The following is a 19,831-nucleotide window of genomic DNA, read 5'->3' as shown; positions in this document are numbered from 1 at the left end:
TTCCTGCAAGCTCTCAGGTGACACAATGGTGGAGGTCCAAGGACCACACTTTGAGGAGCCGAGCCTTAGAGCTCATGGCTGCAAAGCTTTCTTCCTTCCCCGGATATTTAATGAGCACCTATGTGCCAAGTTGCGCTGTCACCTGCAATGTCATCTTTACCTAATTTGCTGTGTGGCTGGAGCAAGTTGCTTTACCTCTCTGGACCTCTGGTGCCTCTTCTCTAAAAATGGGCTCATGAGTGCGATATTGCAGAGGTGGGATGATTACATGACACAACAGTAGCAATGACAATGACAATGAGGAGCATTTGTTAGGCCCTTCCTCTGCCCTGTGTGTTTTATGTGCATTGTCTCTTTTGATTATTCCCACATGGGGGGAGGTGGCACTAACTAAATGCCCATTTACAGACACGAAGGAGCACAGCTTAGTGGCTCAGGACACCCAGTGTGAAACCTGGTGCACAGCCTGGCTCTACCAGCTCTGCGACTTTGGACAAGTCACTCAAATAGTTTTGTCCTCAGTTTACTCATCCATAAAATGAAAAAAAATGGGTAATATGTCTAAAGGGCTTAAAACAGCTTCAGTGGCTTGTTGCCAAATGCTGGTGGTGGCCACCATTCCTGCTCTCGGCTGCCTGCATATTCCTGGTGCACAGTAGGTCCACAGTGAGTTGAGCACCTCTGGACACTGAGGGCCCTTTCTCCTGTGTGTCCCAGGACTCTGCCTGGTTTATCATCATCTGACTTTGTCCCCCTGATCCTGACATGGTTGGACCTGCCAGTAGGTGCTCTGCCCCAGTGAGGGAGCTTCTGGGGGGCATGGTGCACCCCACTGCACTGAGGGCTCTAAGACATGAATCCCCCAGCCAGTGGGAGGGGGAGAGGGAGGTTTGGAGTCTCCCCAACATCCCACCAGTATCAGGAGGACAGTCTTTGCCCCACCATCCTGCTCAGTAACTCTGCCAGGAGCCCCATCCTTCGAGCTCCTCACCTGAGACCATCCCACAGGGCCATTCTGGACAGGATCAGGGGAGGCCCAGGAGGGGAGAACTAGATCCTTTGGGTGGCACCTCCTGGATGTGGGAGGATGATCTGCCGAGTGACACAAGGGCCTCAAGATGTCCCCTCTGGGGTCAACACATTGCCTGAGATTCCACCATCACAAATGTCCGTGGGTTAATAGGGCATTGTCCCTTATGAGTGGGAGTGGAGCAGCACAGCAGAAGGAAAGGCTTGGGCTTGGGAGCATGACCAGCCCTGCAACTTGGGCTCGAGGCTTGCCCCCTCTGTGCCTCCATTCACTCTTCAGTTAAATAGGCATCTTTCCTCCTGCAGATGCATTGCCTGGGTCTCTCTGCCTGATCCCAGGGTGCTGGCCCAGAGATTGAGGGGAGGGTGATGCTTTATCCTGCTGGCAGGACATCTGGCACACAGTAGGTTTACCTTATGTAGATCACCTGACACACAGGAGGAGCATTTCACATATGGTACCCTGTACACAGTAGGGATGCTTTATGTAGAGTACCCAGCACACAGTAGGCACACTTAATGTAATATACCTGGTACTCAGTAGGCATGCTTTATGTAGAACACCTGGCATGCAGTAGACAGGATTTATGTAGAGTGATGGGCTCATAGTATGTACACATGTTTTAGAGTACCCGGCACACAGTAGCCACGCTTTATGTAAAGTGTTTTGGGCAGAATAGGTTTACTGTATGTAGAGTACCTGACACATACAGTAGGCATACTTTACACAGAGCACCCAACACACAGTAGGCATGCTTATGTAGAATGCCCAGCATGTAATGGATGTGCTTTATCTAGAGCACCTGGCACTTAGTAGGCATGCCCTATGGAGAGTCTTGGGCACACAGTAGGCATGCATTATCTTGAACACCTGGAATACTGTTGACAGGATTTATGTAGAGCACTTGGCACACAGTAGGCACACTTTGTAGAGAGTACTTGGCACACAGTACATGCCCTTTATATAGCATACCTGCCATACAGTAGGCATGCTTTATGTAGAGATCCTGACTTGCTGTAGGGATGTTTTGTGAGGTACCCAGCACATAGTAGGCACTCTTTACATACCATCCTCTGCACAGAATAGGTCTACTTTATGTGGAGTATTGGCACACAGCAGCACAAGGACTAGTTAGCGGCCCTTTCCCTTCATTCTGTCTTTTTGGGGGTCCTGATCCTTCTCACCTTCCTGTGGAACCCTCCTCTGTGCCCCTAAGGCCCTGATCTGACATCCCGTTTCCCGGATGGAACCCTGAGCCCAGAGAGGGCCGGCACAGCCCATGGTCAGAGTGAGGACGGGCAGGACTCCACCCAGGCTCTCTCAGCTCTGCCCTCCGCTGTCTGCACCCAGTGCTTTCATGGCCCCCTGCAGCCTCACCTCCCACTCCTCCACATGCCCTCGCCTGACGGGACTCCTTACCCCAGAGTCTGGCGTGGGTGATCCCCACAAGGCTGGTGTCTTTGTTCCTGCTCCCAGCACTCATGTCTCAACCCAGGCCCTGGGCTGCCTGGAGGCAGGTCTTGAACTCCTGCCAGGCTGTGCTGTCCTGGGGCCAGAGGCTTCCTGTCTCTGAGCTTCCTGCTTCTGCACCAAGAAACAGTGCATGACGCCCTCCTGGCCCCTCAAGTGGACAACAGCCCAGGAGATGTGTGAGGACAAGGCTTGGCCTGGCCTTGCTCACCTGGCACCTGAACTCCCAATTGCAACTTTTCACCTCCCACACCCTGGACTGGGAAGGCCAGGGGCAGCTGGAAACTTGGGGTCCAGAGTCACCTTTGGCCGCCCCCCAACTTTCCCCCTCCACACCACAAGAACGGTGCTGAGTCCTGAGGAGCCAGCATCCACACTGTGTGACCCTGAGCTGGTTCATAGGCCTCTCTTGACAACACTGGCTCCCCTCCCCCACCTCCATCTGGGCTGGCAGCCAGGTGGGGAGGAGGTAAGCAGACGCATGGGGATTGGCTGGCCCAGCCTGGCCCTGCCAGCCTCCACAGGTCCGGGCCCAGGGGCCCAGACTTCCCAGGAGCAGGGGAGAGAAGGCTGTGTGCAGTTGCAGACAGGAGGTGCGGTCTGGGGTCCAGGGCTGGAGGTGCTGGCCTGGGGTGCGGAGGGCGCTGCCCACTGCAGGAGTGGCTCCAGGGAGCAAGCAGCCCTGGACTTCCTGTAACTGGAGCCTCTGGCGGCCTCCCACTGATTCCCTTTGGGCCTTTCCTCCTTTGTCTCTCTTCCTCTTTATCTCTTCTCCTCTGTCTGTCTCTGTGTCTCTGTCTGTCTTTCTGTCTCTTTCTTCCTTCCCTCTGGATTTCCATGGACCCCCTCCCCTCTCTGAGCCCTTCTCTGAGCCCTCCCTGCCCTGGCCCCAGCCCTCACCATTCCTGCCCCTCCCTGTCCTGTCCCTCACACCCTTGGTCCTTGCCCTCTTTGTCAGCTGTCTGTCTCTGCCTCGAGCTCACCAATACTCACTTTTCCTGGGCCCCAGGAGCTCGCCCTCCACCCTGTGTGCCCTGCAGGATGCCGTGGCTGAGCCTGTCCTGGCTGGGGCTCGGGCCCCTGGCAGCCTCCCCATGGCTGCTCCTGCTGCTGGTCGGAGCCTCCTGGCTTCTGGCCCGCGTCCTGGCCTGGACCTACACCTTCTATGACAACTGCTGCCGCCTGCGATGCTTCCCGCAGCCCCCCAAACGGAACTGGTTTTGGAGTCACCTGGGCCTTGTGAGTGTGGCAGCAGGAGGGGTCTGGGGCATCAGGGTGGGTGGACTTCCCGAGGGGTCAGGAATGGGGCTCGGGGTAGGGCTGGGATCTAGGAGAGCGGAAGTGAGAGGGAGGCTCAGGCGGCCCATCCTTGCTCACTCACTCATTCCTCTGCTCTGCCATCCCAGGCTTTTCCCACATCCTTGTCCCCACGCCAAGCCTGCTCTGGATCCATCAGTGCAGCTCTGAGGGGCTCCCACGTCCTTGTCCCCACCCCAAGCCTGCTCTGGATCCATTGCCACAGCTCTGAGGGGCTCCCACGTACTTGTCCCCCACCCCAAGCCTGCTCTGGATCCATTGCCACAGCTCTGAGGGGCTCCCACGTACTTGTCCCCCACCCCAAGCCTGCTCTGGATCCATTGCCACAGCTCTGAGGGGCTCATAGCACAGGCTGCACAGAGCGAGACACCCTGGCATTCCCAGTCTCCACCGCTGAGCTTAAGATGGCCTTGGGGGCACTGTCCGGGGTCGGCTCTGCCTGGCCCAATTCCTTGAGTCTGCTCACGCTGGGCTGCAGTTCCCCCACAGGAATTAGATATGGCCTCCCCACCCCCACCCACCGGGCACAGCTCCCCACCCCTTTCTGGGACCCCTTCCTCTCATCTGACTCTTCCTGCCAAGATGTCCCAATGGGCCCCGTTGTCCAACCTGGAGGATATAGGCCACTCACTTCCCTTTCAGAGGCCTGTTCCACTGCCTGCCCACACCCAGGCCTTGACCTTTCACTTGGTCCTGCTCATGCTTAATTAAACATTAATCATCCAACTACTTATTATCTATCTCTCCACCTTGATGACAGCTCTGGCAGAAGACATGGCAGGGCCAGCCCAGGGGCGGGTGGACAGCGGGCACTCAAAGGCAGTGTTGATGACCTGGGTGGAGAACGTGCCTTCGCCCCTCTCTGTCACAGCCACAGAGCTGACCGCCTACTCCTCCCGTCCTCCAGACCAGCTGAGGGATGAGCACAGCTTTCCTTCCCTTCCCGGGGCAAGAGCCACAGCTCAGGGGAGCACTTCCTGTGATTTTGCTGTTCTAGTGACAAAGTTCAGAACGGGGATGTTCCGAAGCTCATTGTGAGGCATTCCTGGGATTCTGTGTCTTGGGATGTTCTCAGAGGGCCCTGGGGGCAGCAGGAATGCTGTGGTTCCTGCAAGTCTGGCTCCTGCTCTGAGGGCTAAGCTGTCGGGGCTGGTCATGGACACTCTTCCCACCTCCAGCCCCTCTCACTGTGTTACCTTGGCTGAGTGACTATTCCTCCCTGAGTCAATTCGTTGAAGTGCTTTGAGTGTTTGTCTCAGCATCCTTGGGAGCAGGGAGGGGTCAGAGGTGAAAAGTTCAACTGCCTGGAGCACCAGGGGTAGTTGTCAGGCTTGGGAATTCCGAAGGACTGGAGAGGACACTTTACCAGGAGCCAACCCTCCACTTGTTCCCATTTTAGAGTATATAGTCTCAGTTTTTTCACTTGTAAAAGACACTATTTATGTGTCTGTCCACTGTTCAAAAGAGACAGACAGGACGCACTGTGAGAGATAATGACAGACAGGACACAGTGTGAGAGACAGAGAGACAGACAGGACCCACTGTGAGAGATAAAGAGACAGACAGGATCCACTGGGAGAGACAGAGAGACAGACAGGATGCAGTGTGAGAGATGGAGAGACAGACAGGAGGCCATATGCACAGAGCCTTGCCATCAGAAGGGGTGGGAGCTGCCCTCTGATTGATATTCAGAGTTCACGTGTATTCCCTGGGGTCTGCCTGGCCTGGTACTTCCTTTGTCTACAAACCCATCACCATTGGGGTAACCAGAGACCCCCTGGACATGTCAGGACTTGAAAAGGATGTGAGAATGAGCACCTGGGTCTAGTCCTGAGTCCACCCTCCTGCTCACAAACCTCCCTCTTGAGTGCCTCCCCCTGTGGGCGCCCCAGGGCTGCAACCCCTCCCAGGATGAGGGAAATCCATCTTCTGGAGCCAAGGTCGGCATCTGTGTGCAGAGAGTGTCTTCTCCCTGTGCCCTGGTTGCTCCCTTGGGACTTGGAGAGGCCTCAGGGACCCTCCTGCCCTGAGAGGAAAGAAGCAGGAGGAAGCATAGATTCCCCCATCCCTGCAGAATCTGGACAGAGCATCTACAGCAGAGGCTGCAGGGGGGACATGCCATGGCTATTTCTGGGGAGTGACGGCCCCTCCTTGCTTGCAGGTCACCCCCACTGAGCAAGGCATGAGAGTCGTTACTCAGCTGGTGGCCAACTACCCCAAGGGATTTGTGACCTGGCTGGGCCCAGTCATACCCCTTGTCACTCTCTGTCACCCCGACATGGTCCGGACTGTCCTCAGCGCCTCAGGTACCCATGCAGAGCTTGTGGTGGTGGTGCCGCGGTGCATCCAAGGGCTTCTAGCTGCTCCCTGCAAGCTTCTGTGCATCCCCTGCAGGACCCCGGACTCCGGCCCTCTTCCCCTCTCCTCTCAGTTGTCTTTCTCTTTCCTTCCTGTTTTCACCAACTCCCATCTTACCAATCCTCCCTCCACTGCTGTTTGCCCCCTGCCCTGCTGTCCTGGGCACCCCTGGGGCCCCAGGAGGCTTCAATGCAAGTCACTGTCCTGGGGGATCTTCACTCTTAGAAGACAGATCTAGACAGAGTGATCCCCCATCTCGAGTGGTGAGGAATGGGCTGGAGGGAGATGAATGAGGCAGCCCAGAAGAGAAGCAAGGTCTCTGCTGGGCCAGGCTGGAAGGCTTCCTGGAGGAGGGGCTGCTGGAACTGGGTCTGAAACAATGAGCTGAAATTTTTTAAAGCAGAGGGCTGCAGTGGGCAACATGGGATTTGAGGTCCCCTGCTAGGCCTGGCCTCAGCCCTGCTCACCCCCAGGCCAGAGCATGAGGGCTTGAGGCTGGTGCAGGATCTGGGCTGCTATTTTCACGACGTCCAACTCTGATGGGTTGATTCCTTCTACTCCCTCCTGTGACTAGTCCTCTTCAAGCTCATGGCCCTCCTGCTCCAGTCCCCAGGAATCGCCCCAAGCAGAGCCCATCCCAGCCAGGCTCCCTTCTGTTGTCCCCCTGCCATTCTGACTTCCAGACGGACCAGGCTGAAGTGGGGAACAGGCAGCAACCGACAGGGACCGTGGCTCCAACACCAAAATGCTGGGCGACTCTAGGCAGGTCCCTGGCTCTCTCTGGCTGCCAGGGTCTCTTTCAGCTGTGAGTGGTGGAACGTCTACCCTGTATGGTCTAAGCAAAGAAAGGGAATCAACTGACTGTTCAGGCCAGGGATCTTGTCTTCAGGCGTGGCTGGATCCAGGTCTCAGACAGTGTCATCGGGAGTCGGTCTTCGTTTATTGGTTCTGTGTCCCTCTGTGATGGCTTCAGTCTCACGCTGGTCAAGATGAGTCCCAGAAGCTCACCTCCCATGGAAACACGAGATCGTTCCCAACAGTTCCAGGAAGAGCTGTAGGACTTGCTTTAGTTTGCCTGCTTAGGTCACAGGACCAGTTCCTCATCCAGTCACTCTGACTCCGATTGCCTGGATCGGCAGGCATAGGGTTCTCAGAGCTATTGTTCTGGGGTTCAAGGCAGTTCGATGGGTAAGAACTCAGGCCCTGGATTCAGACAGACCTGGGCTCAGGTCTCAGGCACACCACTTACGACCTGGAAGGCTGTGGGCAAGTGAGTTCATATCATTCAGAGCCTCAGTCTCCTTATCTGGAAAATGGGGATAGGAGAGAAGTCAGGTGAACATGGACTCGGGATTCAAATGGGGAAGGACCCTTTTTGTGTCCCTGTAACTGAGGGACCTCAGTTGTCGTGTATGGAAGGTATGGGGAGGGACCCCCGGAGGAGGATGAGCTGCTGGGTGGGATTCACGGGGCTCAGGTCTGGGTCTCTGCCCTGCAGGTCCTTCCCTCTGGCCACCTGGAAGAGTGGTTCAGTTCCTCTTTGTTCCTCTCCAGATTTGGAGCTCAGAGGAAGGTCTCCTGTACACACAGGACCTGGCGAGGACCTATGGGGACGTGTGGGGCTGGTGGGTGGGGCCCTGGCATGCAGTCATCTGCATCTTTTACCCCACCTTCATCAAGCCAGTGCTCTTTGCTCCAGGTAGACAGCCCGCTGGCCACAGCTTGCCTGTTGCTGAGGTCTCTGTGCCGCCCCCAGCTGGGCACGTGACCCGGTGCAGACAGGAGGCCTGTTCTGGAGATGACTGCTTTTGTCTTACCTGGATCCCCACCTGCCGGACATGTGGTCATGTCTGCTCATGCTGAGGCTGTATCTGTGTGATGTCTGCTGTATGGCCACGTCTGGCCACAGTTGTGTTTCTACCTGGATCCTAGTTACAGCTTGTATATGTTTCACTTATTACAGCTGATACATTTTACACTTGGTTATAGCTCGCATATGTTATATTTGGTTACAGCTCGTATGTTACACTTGGTTACAACTGGTGTATGATACCTTTGGTTACAACTGACATATGTTACACTTGGTCACAGATGGCACATGTTACATTTGGTTATAGCTGGCATATGTTACACTTGGTTAGGCTGGTATATGATACCTTTGGTAACAGTGGTGTAAGTTACACTTGGCTACACCTGGTATATATTATATTTGGTTGCAGCTGGTATATGTTTGCTCCTCAGATCAAATGGGGATGGTCTCAGTCATGACTGGGGCTCGCCTGTGGCCAAGGACATTCGAGGTGTGTTGGAATCTGTCTGGGTTTTGTCTGATGCCTCTTGAGTGTGTCTGGTTCTCCTGCTGGTCATTTCTGGCCCAAATTTGGGGTTTGTCTGAGCTCTGGGACCTGGGTCCTTCTGAGAAATGCCTGAGACCTTATGCGAGTCTTGTCTGAGGCAGGTCTTAGCATATTTCTGGGTCATGTCTGGTCCACGTCTGTGACATTGATGGGACTACATGTAAGTCCTGTCTGTAGGATATGCTGAGGTTATCTTTCGGTCCATTTTAGAGCACATTGTGTGATGTCAGGGTGTGTCATGCATGTTGTTTCATGTCAGGACATGTTAGTGCATGGTGAGGCCATGTCAGATGTCCCAGGAGATGTGACAGCTGGGCAGACACGGTGTCCCAGGTCCCTGTGAAGGCATTTTGTAGAGTTCTTGGCTGTGCTCGGGTGCTTAGAACATGTTGGACCCTGTAGAAGCCACACTGAGCCATGCTGGGGCGTGTTGTGCCATGTTGGGATGCATCTAAGCACGTAGGGGTGTGTCTGTGGGCTCTGCCTTTGCTATAGTCTGCGCTGTTGCCTGGTCTTGGCCCCCTTGACCTCGACCCTTCTCCTAGATTCCTCTGCCCTTGCCCCAACTCCTGCTATGTTGGGCATGGAGGGGGAGTGCAGACCCCTGGCTGGGGCCCCACCTTGCCTCAAAAGTCCCTCCCCTCCCCCGCTCCATGGCACCTGATGGCTTATCTCTCCTGTCAGCTGCCATTGCGCCTAAGGACATGGTCTTCTACAGTTTCCTGAAGCCCTGGCTGGGTGAGTAATTGCGTGTGAGGGGATTGGGGACAACCTTGGGGCCCAGGGGAAGGCCCTCCCTTGCTCACTCTCTGTGGCTGCCCCTACCAGGGGATGGGCTCCTGCTGAGTGGCGGTGACAAGTGGAGCAGGCACCGCCGCATGCTGACACCCGCCTTCCACTTCAACATCCTGAAGTCCTACGTGAGGATTTTCAATGACAGTGTGAACATCATGCACGTGAGTCTCTTGAACCCAAGGTCCTACCTGGAGCCTCGGGGGCAATGGGCACTCAGAGACATCTTGTCTGGAATTCTGGCTCTTCTGGGTAGCTTTGGGGCCATTGCTTCTCCTTTCTGAGCCTCGGTTTCCTCAGCTGTAAACTGGGGATAATAAGCCTCACTTGGCAGGGTGATCAAGATGACGTAATGGACCCACGTCCCTGGCACATAGTAGGTGCTCATGTGCTAGTTTCTATGTTTCCCTCTCAGAAGCCTTGGAATCCTGAGACACTGTTGATGATAGTGATGAATATTGCATGTTGAGTCCTGATTATGGAGTAACAAGCCACTTTTCAATGTATAAAGTTTTATTATTGCTAATAAGTCTACGATTCAGTGAGCTGCTTCTTCTGGACGTGGATGGGGTCCCTTATGTATCCGTGATCAGCTGTGGGTCAGGTACTTTGCTGTTCTGGGCTCAGTCCTCTCACGTGTTTGGGGCTTGGTTGGCTGCAGGCTGGTCTAGGATGCTCTCAGCTGGGACAATCCTCTCGTGTGGTTCCCTCCCTCCAGAAGTCATTTCAGGCTGTTCACATGGCAGAGGCCGGGTTCCAAGAGGCTGAGAGGAAGCTTCAATGCCTCTTGAGCTCTAGGTTTTGGAAGATCACTCATCATTTTTACCACATTGGCCAAAGCAAGTTAAAAGACCAGCACAGAATGAAAGGGTGGTGAAATGTGCGGCTTCTCCTCCTGGAAGTTCACAGGCACGTTGCAAAGGGTGGATGTAGGGAGGTGAAGCATTGGAGGTGGGGGTTTTGTGAAGTTTCTGGGACTTTTCCATACTTGCAAGCTAACAAGTAAACTCGTTAGTGTTTTGTGGATCCTGCCAGAAGACATGAGACTCCTGAACCAGAGACAAAGGACAGTTTATTACTCATGGCTCGGCGAGTGGCACATGCCTATTGTTGGTTTGCATTCTTTCTCCAAGTCCCCAAATCCCATGAGGATAACACAGGTGGGCTTCCACGGATGCCTGCTCATGCAGTATGTTGCAATGGACAGGAGGAGCACTAGGTTTAGGGACTGCATGAGTTTCATAGCAATTGGAAGCAAGCCTGATGCGTGCCCAGGGGGAGACATTTCCTCTTCCCTCCATGTTGTTTGCTGCAAACACAGCTCTGAGAAGTGGCCCAGGCAAAGAACATGTTTTTGGAATACCCAGCAAGAATGTGCAGGGTGCTCAGGTCCCATGGAGGACTACCGCTACCAACATAGGGGACAGTCTCCTAGCGAATTTATAACAGTAGGATGATGAAAGCTAGCATTTATTGAACACTTTCTATATGCCAGAAGGTACATGGCAATTCCATGACGTGTTGTCTAATTTAATTTTCACGTCCCTGTGAGGTGGAGATTCTTTTTCCCCATTGCAGATGGTGAAACTGACGCTGAGAGAGGTTAGGGAGTTGCTCGAGTTCACACAGACAGCAAGTGAGCTAACAAGTGGAGCTGGGATTCCAACCTGGTTTGTCTGACAACAAAGCAGGTTATCAGACCTGTCACTGAGGATTTGACAAGTGGAGCCCAGAGGAAGGCAGTGAGCTGGCCAAGGGCGCACAGAGTGTAGCAGGCAGAGCCAGGACTGGAATGCAGGTCTCCTGACTCCCAGCCGTGAGCTCTTCATGCCCTCACAGTAACAGCGTCCACTCCCACTCATGCCTGGTCCTCCACATCAGAGGTGCCTGGGACCAAGAGGCTGGGTCTGGGGAGCCCATCCTGGCGTTGGGTTGGGGTGGGGCTCAGGGGTGGCCAGTCCCAGCCCAGGATCTGCTGCTTCTCTGTCCAGGCCAAGTGGAAGCGCCTGGCCTCAGAGGGCAGTGCCCATCTGGACATGTTTGAGCACATCAGCCTCATGACGCTCGACAGTCTGCAGAAATGTGTCTTCAGTTTCGACAGCGATTGCCAGGAGTGAGTCCTTGCCCAGGGCCTGGGAACATGGGCCATAGATGCAAGGGAATAGATGGAGGGAGGACTGACCACGACAATCAGAAGGGCCTTCCTGGAGGAGAAGGTTCCGAGCTGGACACCAAAGTTCAGGGAAGGGGAAAGAGACAGAGCAATCCTTTTGGGTAGGTAGAAATGTTTGATACAGGCCAGGAGGCTAGGAAGAGCAGAGAGTTTGCAACAATGAGGAGACACCTGGGTAGTGAGGTTGGAGGTGTAGGCAGGGGTAGGTCTTACTGACATTCAAAAGCCAAGCAGGGGAATATGAACTTGATACTGAGGTTTCCAGGGAACCATGGAAGGTGTTTGAGCAGATGAGGGTTGTGGTCAAAGCTGAGCTTGGACGTCTGACTCTAGAGAAGACTGACTGTCATGTAGATACAGGTGGTGTTGACATTGTTGCATGGAGACTCAGGAGGGGCTAGGTCCACTGTCAGTTGGGAGAGGACAAAGTCTGAGCTGTGTGGACAGCTTTGGAAGGAGAAGGGCAGATACTGGTAGGAGAGAGAGGAAAGAAGCGTGATGTCTCAGCTGTGCCCTGGGCACCTGGCACATGGAGGCAGCTCACAGAGACAGGATAGGAAGAAGGGAGAGAAGAAACTCTGGAGGGTCATGTCTCCTGGATCCTCCCCACCATCCATCTGTGGGTCCATCTGTTCCTGGAGACTCAGTTTCCCCATGGGAGGTTGGACCTGCCTTCTAGTGGGAGGTGCTTCCGGGGCTTCAGGTGAGCTAAGTTGTTGCCTCCCTTCATGCGTGCATCCTGCAGGAAGCCTAGTGAATACATTTCTGGTGTCTTGGAGCTCAGTGCCCTTGTGAGAAAGCGGGATGAGCAGATCTTCCTGTACATGGACTCCCTGTACCACCTCACCTCTGAGGGACAGCGCTTCCGTAGGGTCTGCCGCCTGGTGCACGACTTCACAGATTCCATCATCCAGGAGCGGCGCCGCACCCTCCCCGATCAGGGTCTTGATGACCTCCTCAAGGCCAAGGCTAAGGTCAAGACTTTGGACTTCATCGATGTGCTCCTGCTGGCCAAGGTGGGCTTCTCTGGGATCTGAATTCGAGAGGGACGATGCACCTTGATTTCAAATGTCAGATGGGAGAACTTGGACCTGATCCAGAGGGCAGTGGAGAGCCATGGAAGGTGCTTGAGGAAGGGAGGGATGGGTCAGGGGTATGTTTTAGAGATGACTGTGTGGAATGCAGGCTCCGGGGGACTGCTAAGTCTGAAACTGATGCTGGGCAGGGCCTGGGACTTTACTTAATAAGTTAATCACGTATAGATATACATATGACTAACTTATTGAGTCTAATATATATATATTAGACTACATCTATATATACCTCAGAACCCTGGATCAGAGTGGCCCACTTATTGCTCACAGCAGTAACAGTAGCCAGAGCAGAAGTGTGGCTCTGGTTCCCCATCCCCAAGTTCCTCTGAGGGTGACATGATGCTTTTGCCTGTGCATGCAGCCATGCTTGCATCATGAGAGAGGTGTCCCCACAGTATGTATCTTGGAACTTACGAGGGCTGACTCATCTGTCCTTTCTTCCTTATGGTGAGAGAGACAAGGAGAGGAGGAGAAACGGGATGTTCTGGAATAGAAGCAGATCTTCAGTGAGAAGGCAAATTCTGTAGATTCTGTAGGGTTATCTCTAGGGGAGATAAGGAATCTCTGGATCTACCGTCCTAGATGTGAGCAAATGGCTCTGGAGTGATGCTCAATCACTAACTTCCAAGGCAAGTTGCCAGTCAATCATCCTGCAGCCCAGGTTGCCAATAAATTTTTCTCAGAAAGCCTTCATCATGTAGAACCATGGAAATGTTCACGGATCATTGATTCCTCCCACCAGGGACAAGAGAGGAGGCAAGGATGCCAAGGAGGAGGCCTGTGGGTTGGGGCCTCTGGCGATAGGGACCAAGGAAGGTCCAGGAGTGCAGGGTTGGCTTGGGTTCCTGGGATGATGATGGAGCTTCAGAGATTGTCTCAGGGCCCCTAGGAACTGGTGATTTTGGGGGTCTTGCTTGCTCTCCAGGATGAAGATGGGAAGGAACTGTCAGATGAGGACATCCGAGCTGAAGTTGACACCTTTATGTTTGCGGGTGAGAATACAGAAGGGGCAGGGGTCTCTCTATCCCAGGGATTTGGTTGTTGGGCCCTGGACCACCCCATAGTCCCCCATCCTCCCTGAGGGCCTTAGTGTCAGGGCGCTGTCCACCTTCTGGTGCTGAAGTCACCGAGAGACCCAAACCTGTCTGGCTGCCTCTCAGGACATGACACCACAGCCAGCGGCCTCTCCTGGGTCCTGTACAACCTCGCGAGGCATCCAGAGCACCAGGAGCGCTGCCGGCAGGAGGTGCGAGAGCTCCTGAGGGACCGCGAGCCTAAAGAGATTGAGTGGTGAGTGCAGGTGCACATGGTCTGTTCCTGAAACCCTCTCCTTGGCTCTGCTCCCCAGCTGGCAGTGGGAAGGTCTTATCGTCCATTCTGTGATTTTTGCTTAGTGGAAACAGGAGCAGAGCCCAGAGGCGGGGTCTGGTACCCAGGCCGGGTCGTTAAGGACAGGGAAAAGCCTTCTGAGTAGAAGATCTGGGTGGTTGAGAGAATTAGTGCAATGTGTGAGGACAGATCATGCCCCTTAGGACCTGTTCAGAGAGTGAACCTCCCTTCTGCTCCCTTACTTTTCTCTCTGAAATCACATTCTTTCAAACATCTTCACCGCCTGGATGTTTGCTGGGCTCCTAACTCCTATCATATTGTTCAGTCCAGGGTTCACAGGGGACACCTGAGGATTGAAGTCACTCAACTCTTGCCCACGAACACCTCCACCTTCATCCATCCAGTCCCCATTCAGCAAACACTGCCACACTGCCTGCCCATCCCCAATTCTGTGCCATCCCCAACTCTTCCCAGCCATATCCTGTGTCCTGGAGACCTGGGAAGCACCCAGGCCTGGCCCGTGCTTTCCAGGAGCTCCCAGCCTGGAGGGGGATTGTCCCAGGTCAGGACACTCCCAGTCCACATGGGCAGGGCCTGTGTTCAGAGCAGGACAGGCAAGACTGAGGGTGGAGAGAGTTCTCAGCTGAGACCTTGAATGCTGATCAGTAGACATTTGGGTGTAGTTGTGTGCGGTTCTCTCAAGAAGATAGTGTGGGCAAAAGTGATGGGGAGGAGAAGGGCACAGGCAGAGGGAGAGGGGGAGGGAAGGTAGCAGAGAGGGAAAGATAAAGAGAGACAAAGAACGGGAGAGAGGAATAGAATGGAGGAGGGGGAAGGAGAGAGAGAGAAAGGAGAGGGAAGGAGGGAGAAAGAGAGGGAGAGAGAGAGTGGGGGATGGAGGGACAAAGGAAGGGAAGGAGACGGGAAGGGCGGGAGAAAGCAAGAGAGACTGACTCATGGTGAGATGATGAGGCTGGGAGATGGCAGGAGAGGCTGGTTGTGGAAGACTTTAGTGAAATGTTAAGGGCTCCAGTTTTAACTCAAAGGCAACGGGGAACCAAGGAAAGTGTTTGAGCAGGAGGAGGACAGGTGAGATCTGGGTAGCAGAGAGAGATTTCCAGGGCTAGGGGGGCGTACTGGAGAGGACAAGCTGTAGGATCGGGCCCAGGGAGGAGATCCGAGGCCTGAGCCAGGCCAGGGGCTGGGGGATGGTGAGGAGACGTTGGACTGGACAGGCGTTTTGGAGGAAGTGTTCACTCCAATTCTTGCTCAGCACGGCGGTCCTGTGAGGTGGAGAAATACTTTTATTCTTTTTAATCCAAGACCTAACCAAAATTATGCACTTGGTAAAAAAGAAGAGTGCAAAAGAGTTTATAATAAAAATGAACTTCCTTTTTAATCTGCACCCTAGCAACAACTCCTGTCAATGATTTCCTGTGCCTCCTTTTAGAAGACATCTATCCTTATGCCCACATTTATATTCCTCCTCTCTTTCTGTCTCTGTCCAGGTGGGAGTTCAGGTCTGCACATTAAAAGTACACCTTTGAGCTCTTTATTTTTCTTGAAGAATGAGTTTTGGAAAAGTAGTTTTGAATGACATAAACCACGATGAGAACAAGTTCTTATTGTACTAAATGAGACATTACAGAGAAGACTAGGGTTATCCTCAAAACCGTTAAGTTTGGTTAACATCCATCACCACACACAGTTACAAACTTTTGTTTCTTGTGATGAGAACTTTTAAGATCTACCCTCTTAGCAGCTTTCAAGTATATAATACATTATTGTTACCTAAACTCACCGTGCTGTACCTTACATCTGTTTGATTACTTTTGGCTAATTTTCATAAAGTCAAATTTGTCAGAACTTTCTTTTGTGGCCGTTCCCTCCATCCATACCCTAGGGTTCTGTGGGCTTCCTTTACCACATGTTAAGTTTTCACTTATTCACGTGTCTGTCTCTGAGCTCTCTATTCTGTTCCATGGGTCTATTTTCCCGTCCTTGAGGAGGTGCCACACTGTTTTTTTTCAGTACTGCCTGTTTGTGATAGACCTTAATATCTGGTAGAGTTACTCCTCTTTAATCTTTCAATTTTAAATTGACCCAGCTCTTCATGACCTTTTATTCTTCCAGGAAAAAATTTTAGAGTAAGTTTACCAAGTTTCTGAAAAGGTCAGGTGGATTTTCATTTCAATTGGATATATTCTACTGGTTGACTTGAACGTATGATTGACCTGTGGAAAACGGATTATTGCACAATATTAACACACACTATCCCAGAGTGTGGAATGGATAACCATTTCTGGATATTCAGAATATCTTTAGTCCCTTAATAGAGTCTGACATTTTTGGATAGAGATTTTTTGCATCCTTTGTTAATTTAACCCTTAGAATCTTTTGTTGCTACATTGAATCATATCTTCTATTTGGATTGAGAGAAGTTCATAAGTTCATTTGGAATATACAGATTTCACTTTTCTCACTAAGTCTAATACAGATGTTATATTATTGTTATTATCATCTTTTCTTTTATTATCTTTTCCAACTGGTTGTTATTTCTACATAGAAAAGCCAATCATTTATGCGTACAAATTTTGTGCCTACTGACCAGAGTAAATGCCAAAGAGGGAGTCGTGTATCAATAGGGAAAATCAAGATCTTTTAATTAAAGCTCTTGCAACAACAGGGAAGCTACCGGGAAAACAGTTAATTCAACCTGCTTCTCACATCTCATAACAAGATAAAATACAGATGAATCAAAGGTTTAAAATAAATACTAAAAGAGTCTAAAAGCTCCAGAGGAAACCATGGAAAATTATTTTATAGTTCCAGGGTGGGGCAGGCCCTATTTTTTATTTCTGGTGAGTAAGATTCACTCTGAGCTAACATCTCTTGCCAATCTTCCTCTTTTTTTGCTTGAGGAAGATTAGCCCTGAGATAACCTCTGTGCCAGTCTTCATCTATTTTGTATGTGGCGTGCTGTCACAGCATGGCTTGACAAGTAGTGTAGGTCCCTGCCAGGGATCCTGGCCTCCGTCCCGGGGCTGCCAAAGTAGAGGAGGCTGGACTTAACCGCTATGCCCCAGGGCTGGCCCAGGAAGGCCGTATTTTTGACACAAATCCCAGGAAATAGACAGGAAGAGATTGATATATTGTTAAATGAAAAAGATACAGAGCAGTGTATCATATATAGTATGCTACTATATAATTATCTTTAACTTTTTATTGAGATTATGATAGTTTACAACCTGACTATATAATTTTTTAAGATGGAAAAATCATAACTCTGGAAGGATACATAAAAAAAATACCAACCTCAGGAAACTGTGAGGAGGTCAATGAGTGGTGTTGGGCCATAGGGATGGTGTTTTGTAGTTTTCCAAATGGAGAAGCAGTTAACTGTATCAGCTATTAAAAATTCAAATCACTATCCAACAAAAAAGGGGCTAAAGAAATAGAATTCAGCCCCCTTTCTGGATTTTCACTGTTTATAAAATTTTCCAGTGGATTCTCTTCTGTTTTCTAAGCATAAAATCACTCTCTGACAAAAATGACACAATTACCCCCACATTTCAAACCGCATTACATCCGTTTTTTCCCTTGTCTAATTGCATTAGCTCGTATCTCTAGTACGATGATAAATAAGGGGAAAACATTAGATCTGTTTCTTTTGCTTGTTTCTCACTTATCTACCTTTGATTTTGGTCTCTTGCCGTAGAGAATATATTTTTTTATGCCAATTGGTAAACCTTTTTATGGTTGGCATTTGGGTGTTGTGTTTTGCTCAGAAAAGCTTTTAAAAATATCTGACTAAATTTTCTCTGTCTGGCACTGTGTAATATTGCTTTTCTTTCTTTTATTTTCAAACCACTGTATTGAGGTATGGGTAATATACAAAAAGCTGTACACATTTAATGTGCACAACTTAATGAGTTTGGAGATGTGTGATCCATCTGGAATTTTTTTTGTTGTAGGGAGAGAGGGTCTACCTGGGCAGGAGGAGGGCTGGGGGGTCTCTGTCTTGGCTCTCTGGATAATTGTTGGGGGGTTTCCTTAGGGACGACCTGGCCCAGTTGCCCTTCCTGACCATGTGCATCAAGGAGAGTCTGCGGTTGCACCCCCCCGCCGTGGGCATTTCCCGACGCTGCACCCAGGACATTGTGCTCCCAGATGGCCGGGTCATCCCCAAAGGTGCCCTCAACGTCAAGGGGAGGAGAATCCTGGGCAAGAAGAGGGGCCCGTATGCCGGGGTGGACCTCTTCCTAACCCGCCCCTCCTCTCCCACAGGTGTTACCTGCGTCATCAGTATTTTCGGGACCCACCACAACCCATCCGTGTGGCCAGATGCTGAGGTGCTGCCTCCCCCCACCCTCATCCTTGTCCGCTAGCCTAAGGGGACCCAGGGGAGGGCGCAGGGTTCGGACCTGGCAAATCAGACATCACCTCCCCACATCAGACACACGTCTGGCTCTCCAAGGCTGGAGGTCCTGGGAGACCCCACCCAGCAGCCCTGTCTTGGCCTCGCCCCCAGGTCTATGATCCCTTTCGCTTCGACCCAGAAAACACCAAGGAGAGGTCACCTCTGGCTTTTATTCCCTTCTCAGCGGGGCCCAGGTGAGGAGGCAGGCATGTGAGATGGGGATGTGCTGATGGGGGCGGGGGTCTGGGATTGTGATCCAAACATGACTGTGAGGGCAGGAAAACGGGAAAACTGAAGATGGTCAGAGTTCCATCTCTCCTCCACTCCCCCCCACCCCCGCCCCGGAGGTTATGGGTAATGGTCTGGGGCCTGGGGTCCGCGGTGTGCTCAGAGCCCCTGCCCCCTGTCTGTTGGTCTGAGCTCGGGCTGCAGTGTGAGCCAGGCTCAGGGGATGTGCAAGCCCTCGTGGGGGTCCAGGCTTCTCTCTGCCTGTGGGCGGGGATTGGGGTCCCGGGACAGGTTCTGGCGCGATGCTGCCGGGGTGAGGGTCCGGGAGCCATCGAGCCCCTACTCTTGCCCGCAGGAACTGCATCGGGCAGACGTTCGCCATGACGGAGATGAAGGTGGTCTTGGCGCTCACGCTGCTGCGCTTCCGCGTCCTGCCAGCCGGGGAGGAGCCGCGTCGGAAGCCGGAGCTGATCCTGCGTGCCGAGGGAGGACTGTGGCTGCGGGTGGAGCCGCTGAGCGCGGGCCCCCAGTGACCCGCGGCCTCCCGACCCGGGACCACCCTGACCCCACACCTCACTGTGCAGATTCCCAGGAATAAATCTGTGCTGTCACCTCTGCCCCAGCCTATCAGGAGCCAGCAGGGGGCGGTGGTGGCTGCGGAGGATGGGGAGGGGACGTGGTGGGTGGAGGCGGGCAGGCATCTCTGAGTCCGACACCCTGCCTGCCTCTCCTGCTGACCACAGGGCCCCACGCCGCTCGAGGGTTCTTCTAGAAACCAACGAGGGAGTTCATCCTGTGGGCAGTAGGGAGCTGTGGGAGGTGTCTGAGCAGGAGGGGGCCAGGGTGGTGGACGGACGTAAGGGGCACATTTGAGGCTCTGAGCCAGGGAGGAGACCCCATGATGGGAGATTCATTCCTCCGGGCTGCAAGTGCCTCTCAGGACAGAGATCCGCAGCCAACCTAGGACACAGGGGAGGGGGGCCCGCAGGCCGTACCCCGGCAGCCTCCCCAGGTCTCTGAGGTCCCTTTCTGTTCTTGCCAACAGCGCCACTCCTCTGTCTGCTCCTCCCAGTCGGGCCCAATGGTGACCCCCTGTCCCGCCTTGAGGAAGACCCTTCTCTTTCCCTCTCTGGGACCCCTGTTGCTGCCCAGGCAGCCTGGCCAGCTGATACTGGCTGAGCCCCCACCGTATGCCTGGCGCTCTCACAGTGTCAGGGGAGGGCTCATCCTCACCCTTTTCCCCCAGGTTCCTCCTTCATTCCC

General features: G+C 52.8%; 1 protein-coding gene across 3 annotated transcripts; it reads left to right on the top strand.

The window, feature by feature from the left end:
• The first annotated feature begins 2,949 nt into the window (after positions 1-2,949).
• Positions 2,950-19,179, top strand: LOC138919763 (cytochrome P450 4F2-like). 3 transcript variants are annotated; one of them, XM_070246082.1, is made up of 13 exons: positions 2,950-3,093; positions 3,510-3,739; positions 5,979-6,123; positions 9,217-9,270; positions 9,361-9,488; positions 11,316-11,437; positions 12,243-12,513; positions 13,517-13,583; positions 13,752-13,881; positions 17,978-18,111; positions 18,208-18,272; positions 18,452-18,534; positions 18,924-19,179. In XM_070246082.1, the coding sequence occupies exons 1-13, from the start codon at positions 2,982-2,984 to the stop codon at positions 19,099-19,101; spliced, it is 1,719 nt and encodes a 572-aa protein (XP_070102183.1). In that variant the 5' UTR covers positions 2,950-2,981; the 3' UTR covers positions 19,102-19,179. The 3 variants fall into 3 exon arrangements, with proteins under 3 accessions (XP_070102183.1, XP_070102184.1, XP_070102182.1); XM_070246083.1 differs by having other exon boundaries at positions 2,967-3,093; positions 3,541-3,739; XM_070246081.1 differs by lacking the exon at positions 2,950-3,093 and having other exon boundaries at positions 3,199-3,739.
• Positions 19,180-19,831: the final 652 nt, after the last annotated feature.

This window comes from Equus caballus, chromosome 21 (assembly GCF_041296265.1).
Source record: "Equus caballus isolate H_3958 breed thoroughbred chromosome 21, TB-T2T, whole genome shotgun sequence".
Classification (NCBI taxonomy): Eukaryota; Metazoa; Chordata; class Mammalia; order Perissodactyla; family Equidae; genus Equus; species Equus caballus.
This window is presented reverse-complemented; position numbering and strand designations above follow the sequence as displayed.

What these genes read in the sequence shown, in the direction of transcription:
- LOC138919763 (XM_070246081.1), top strand. Translation starts at nt 3,338, where the DNA reads ATGGACCCCCTCCCCTCTCTGAGCCCTTCTCTGAGCCCTCCCTGCCCT. An exon ending in TTTCCTGAAGCCCTGGCTGG is followed by an intron (nt 9,271 to 9,360) that starts GTGAGTAATTGC and finishes TGCCCCTACCAG; the next exon opens with GGGATGGGCTCCTGCTGAGT. An exon ending in TGACACCTTTATGTTTGCGG is followed by an intron (nt 13,584 to 13,751) that starts GTGAGAATACAG and finishes GCTGCCTCTCAG; the next exon opens with GACATGACACCACAGCCAGC.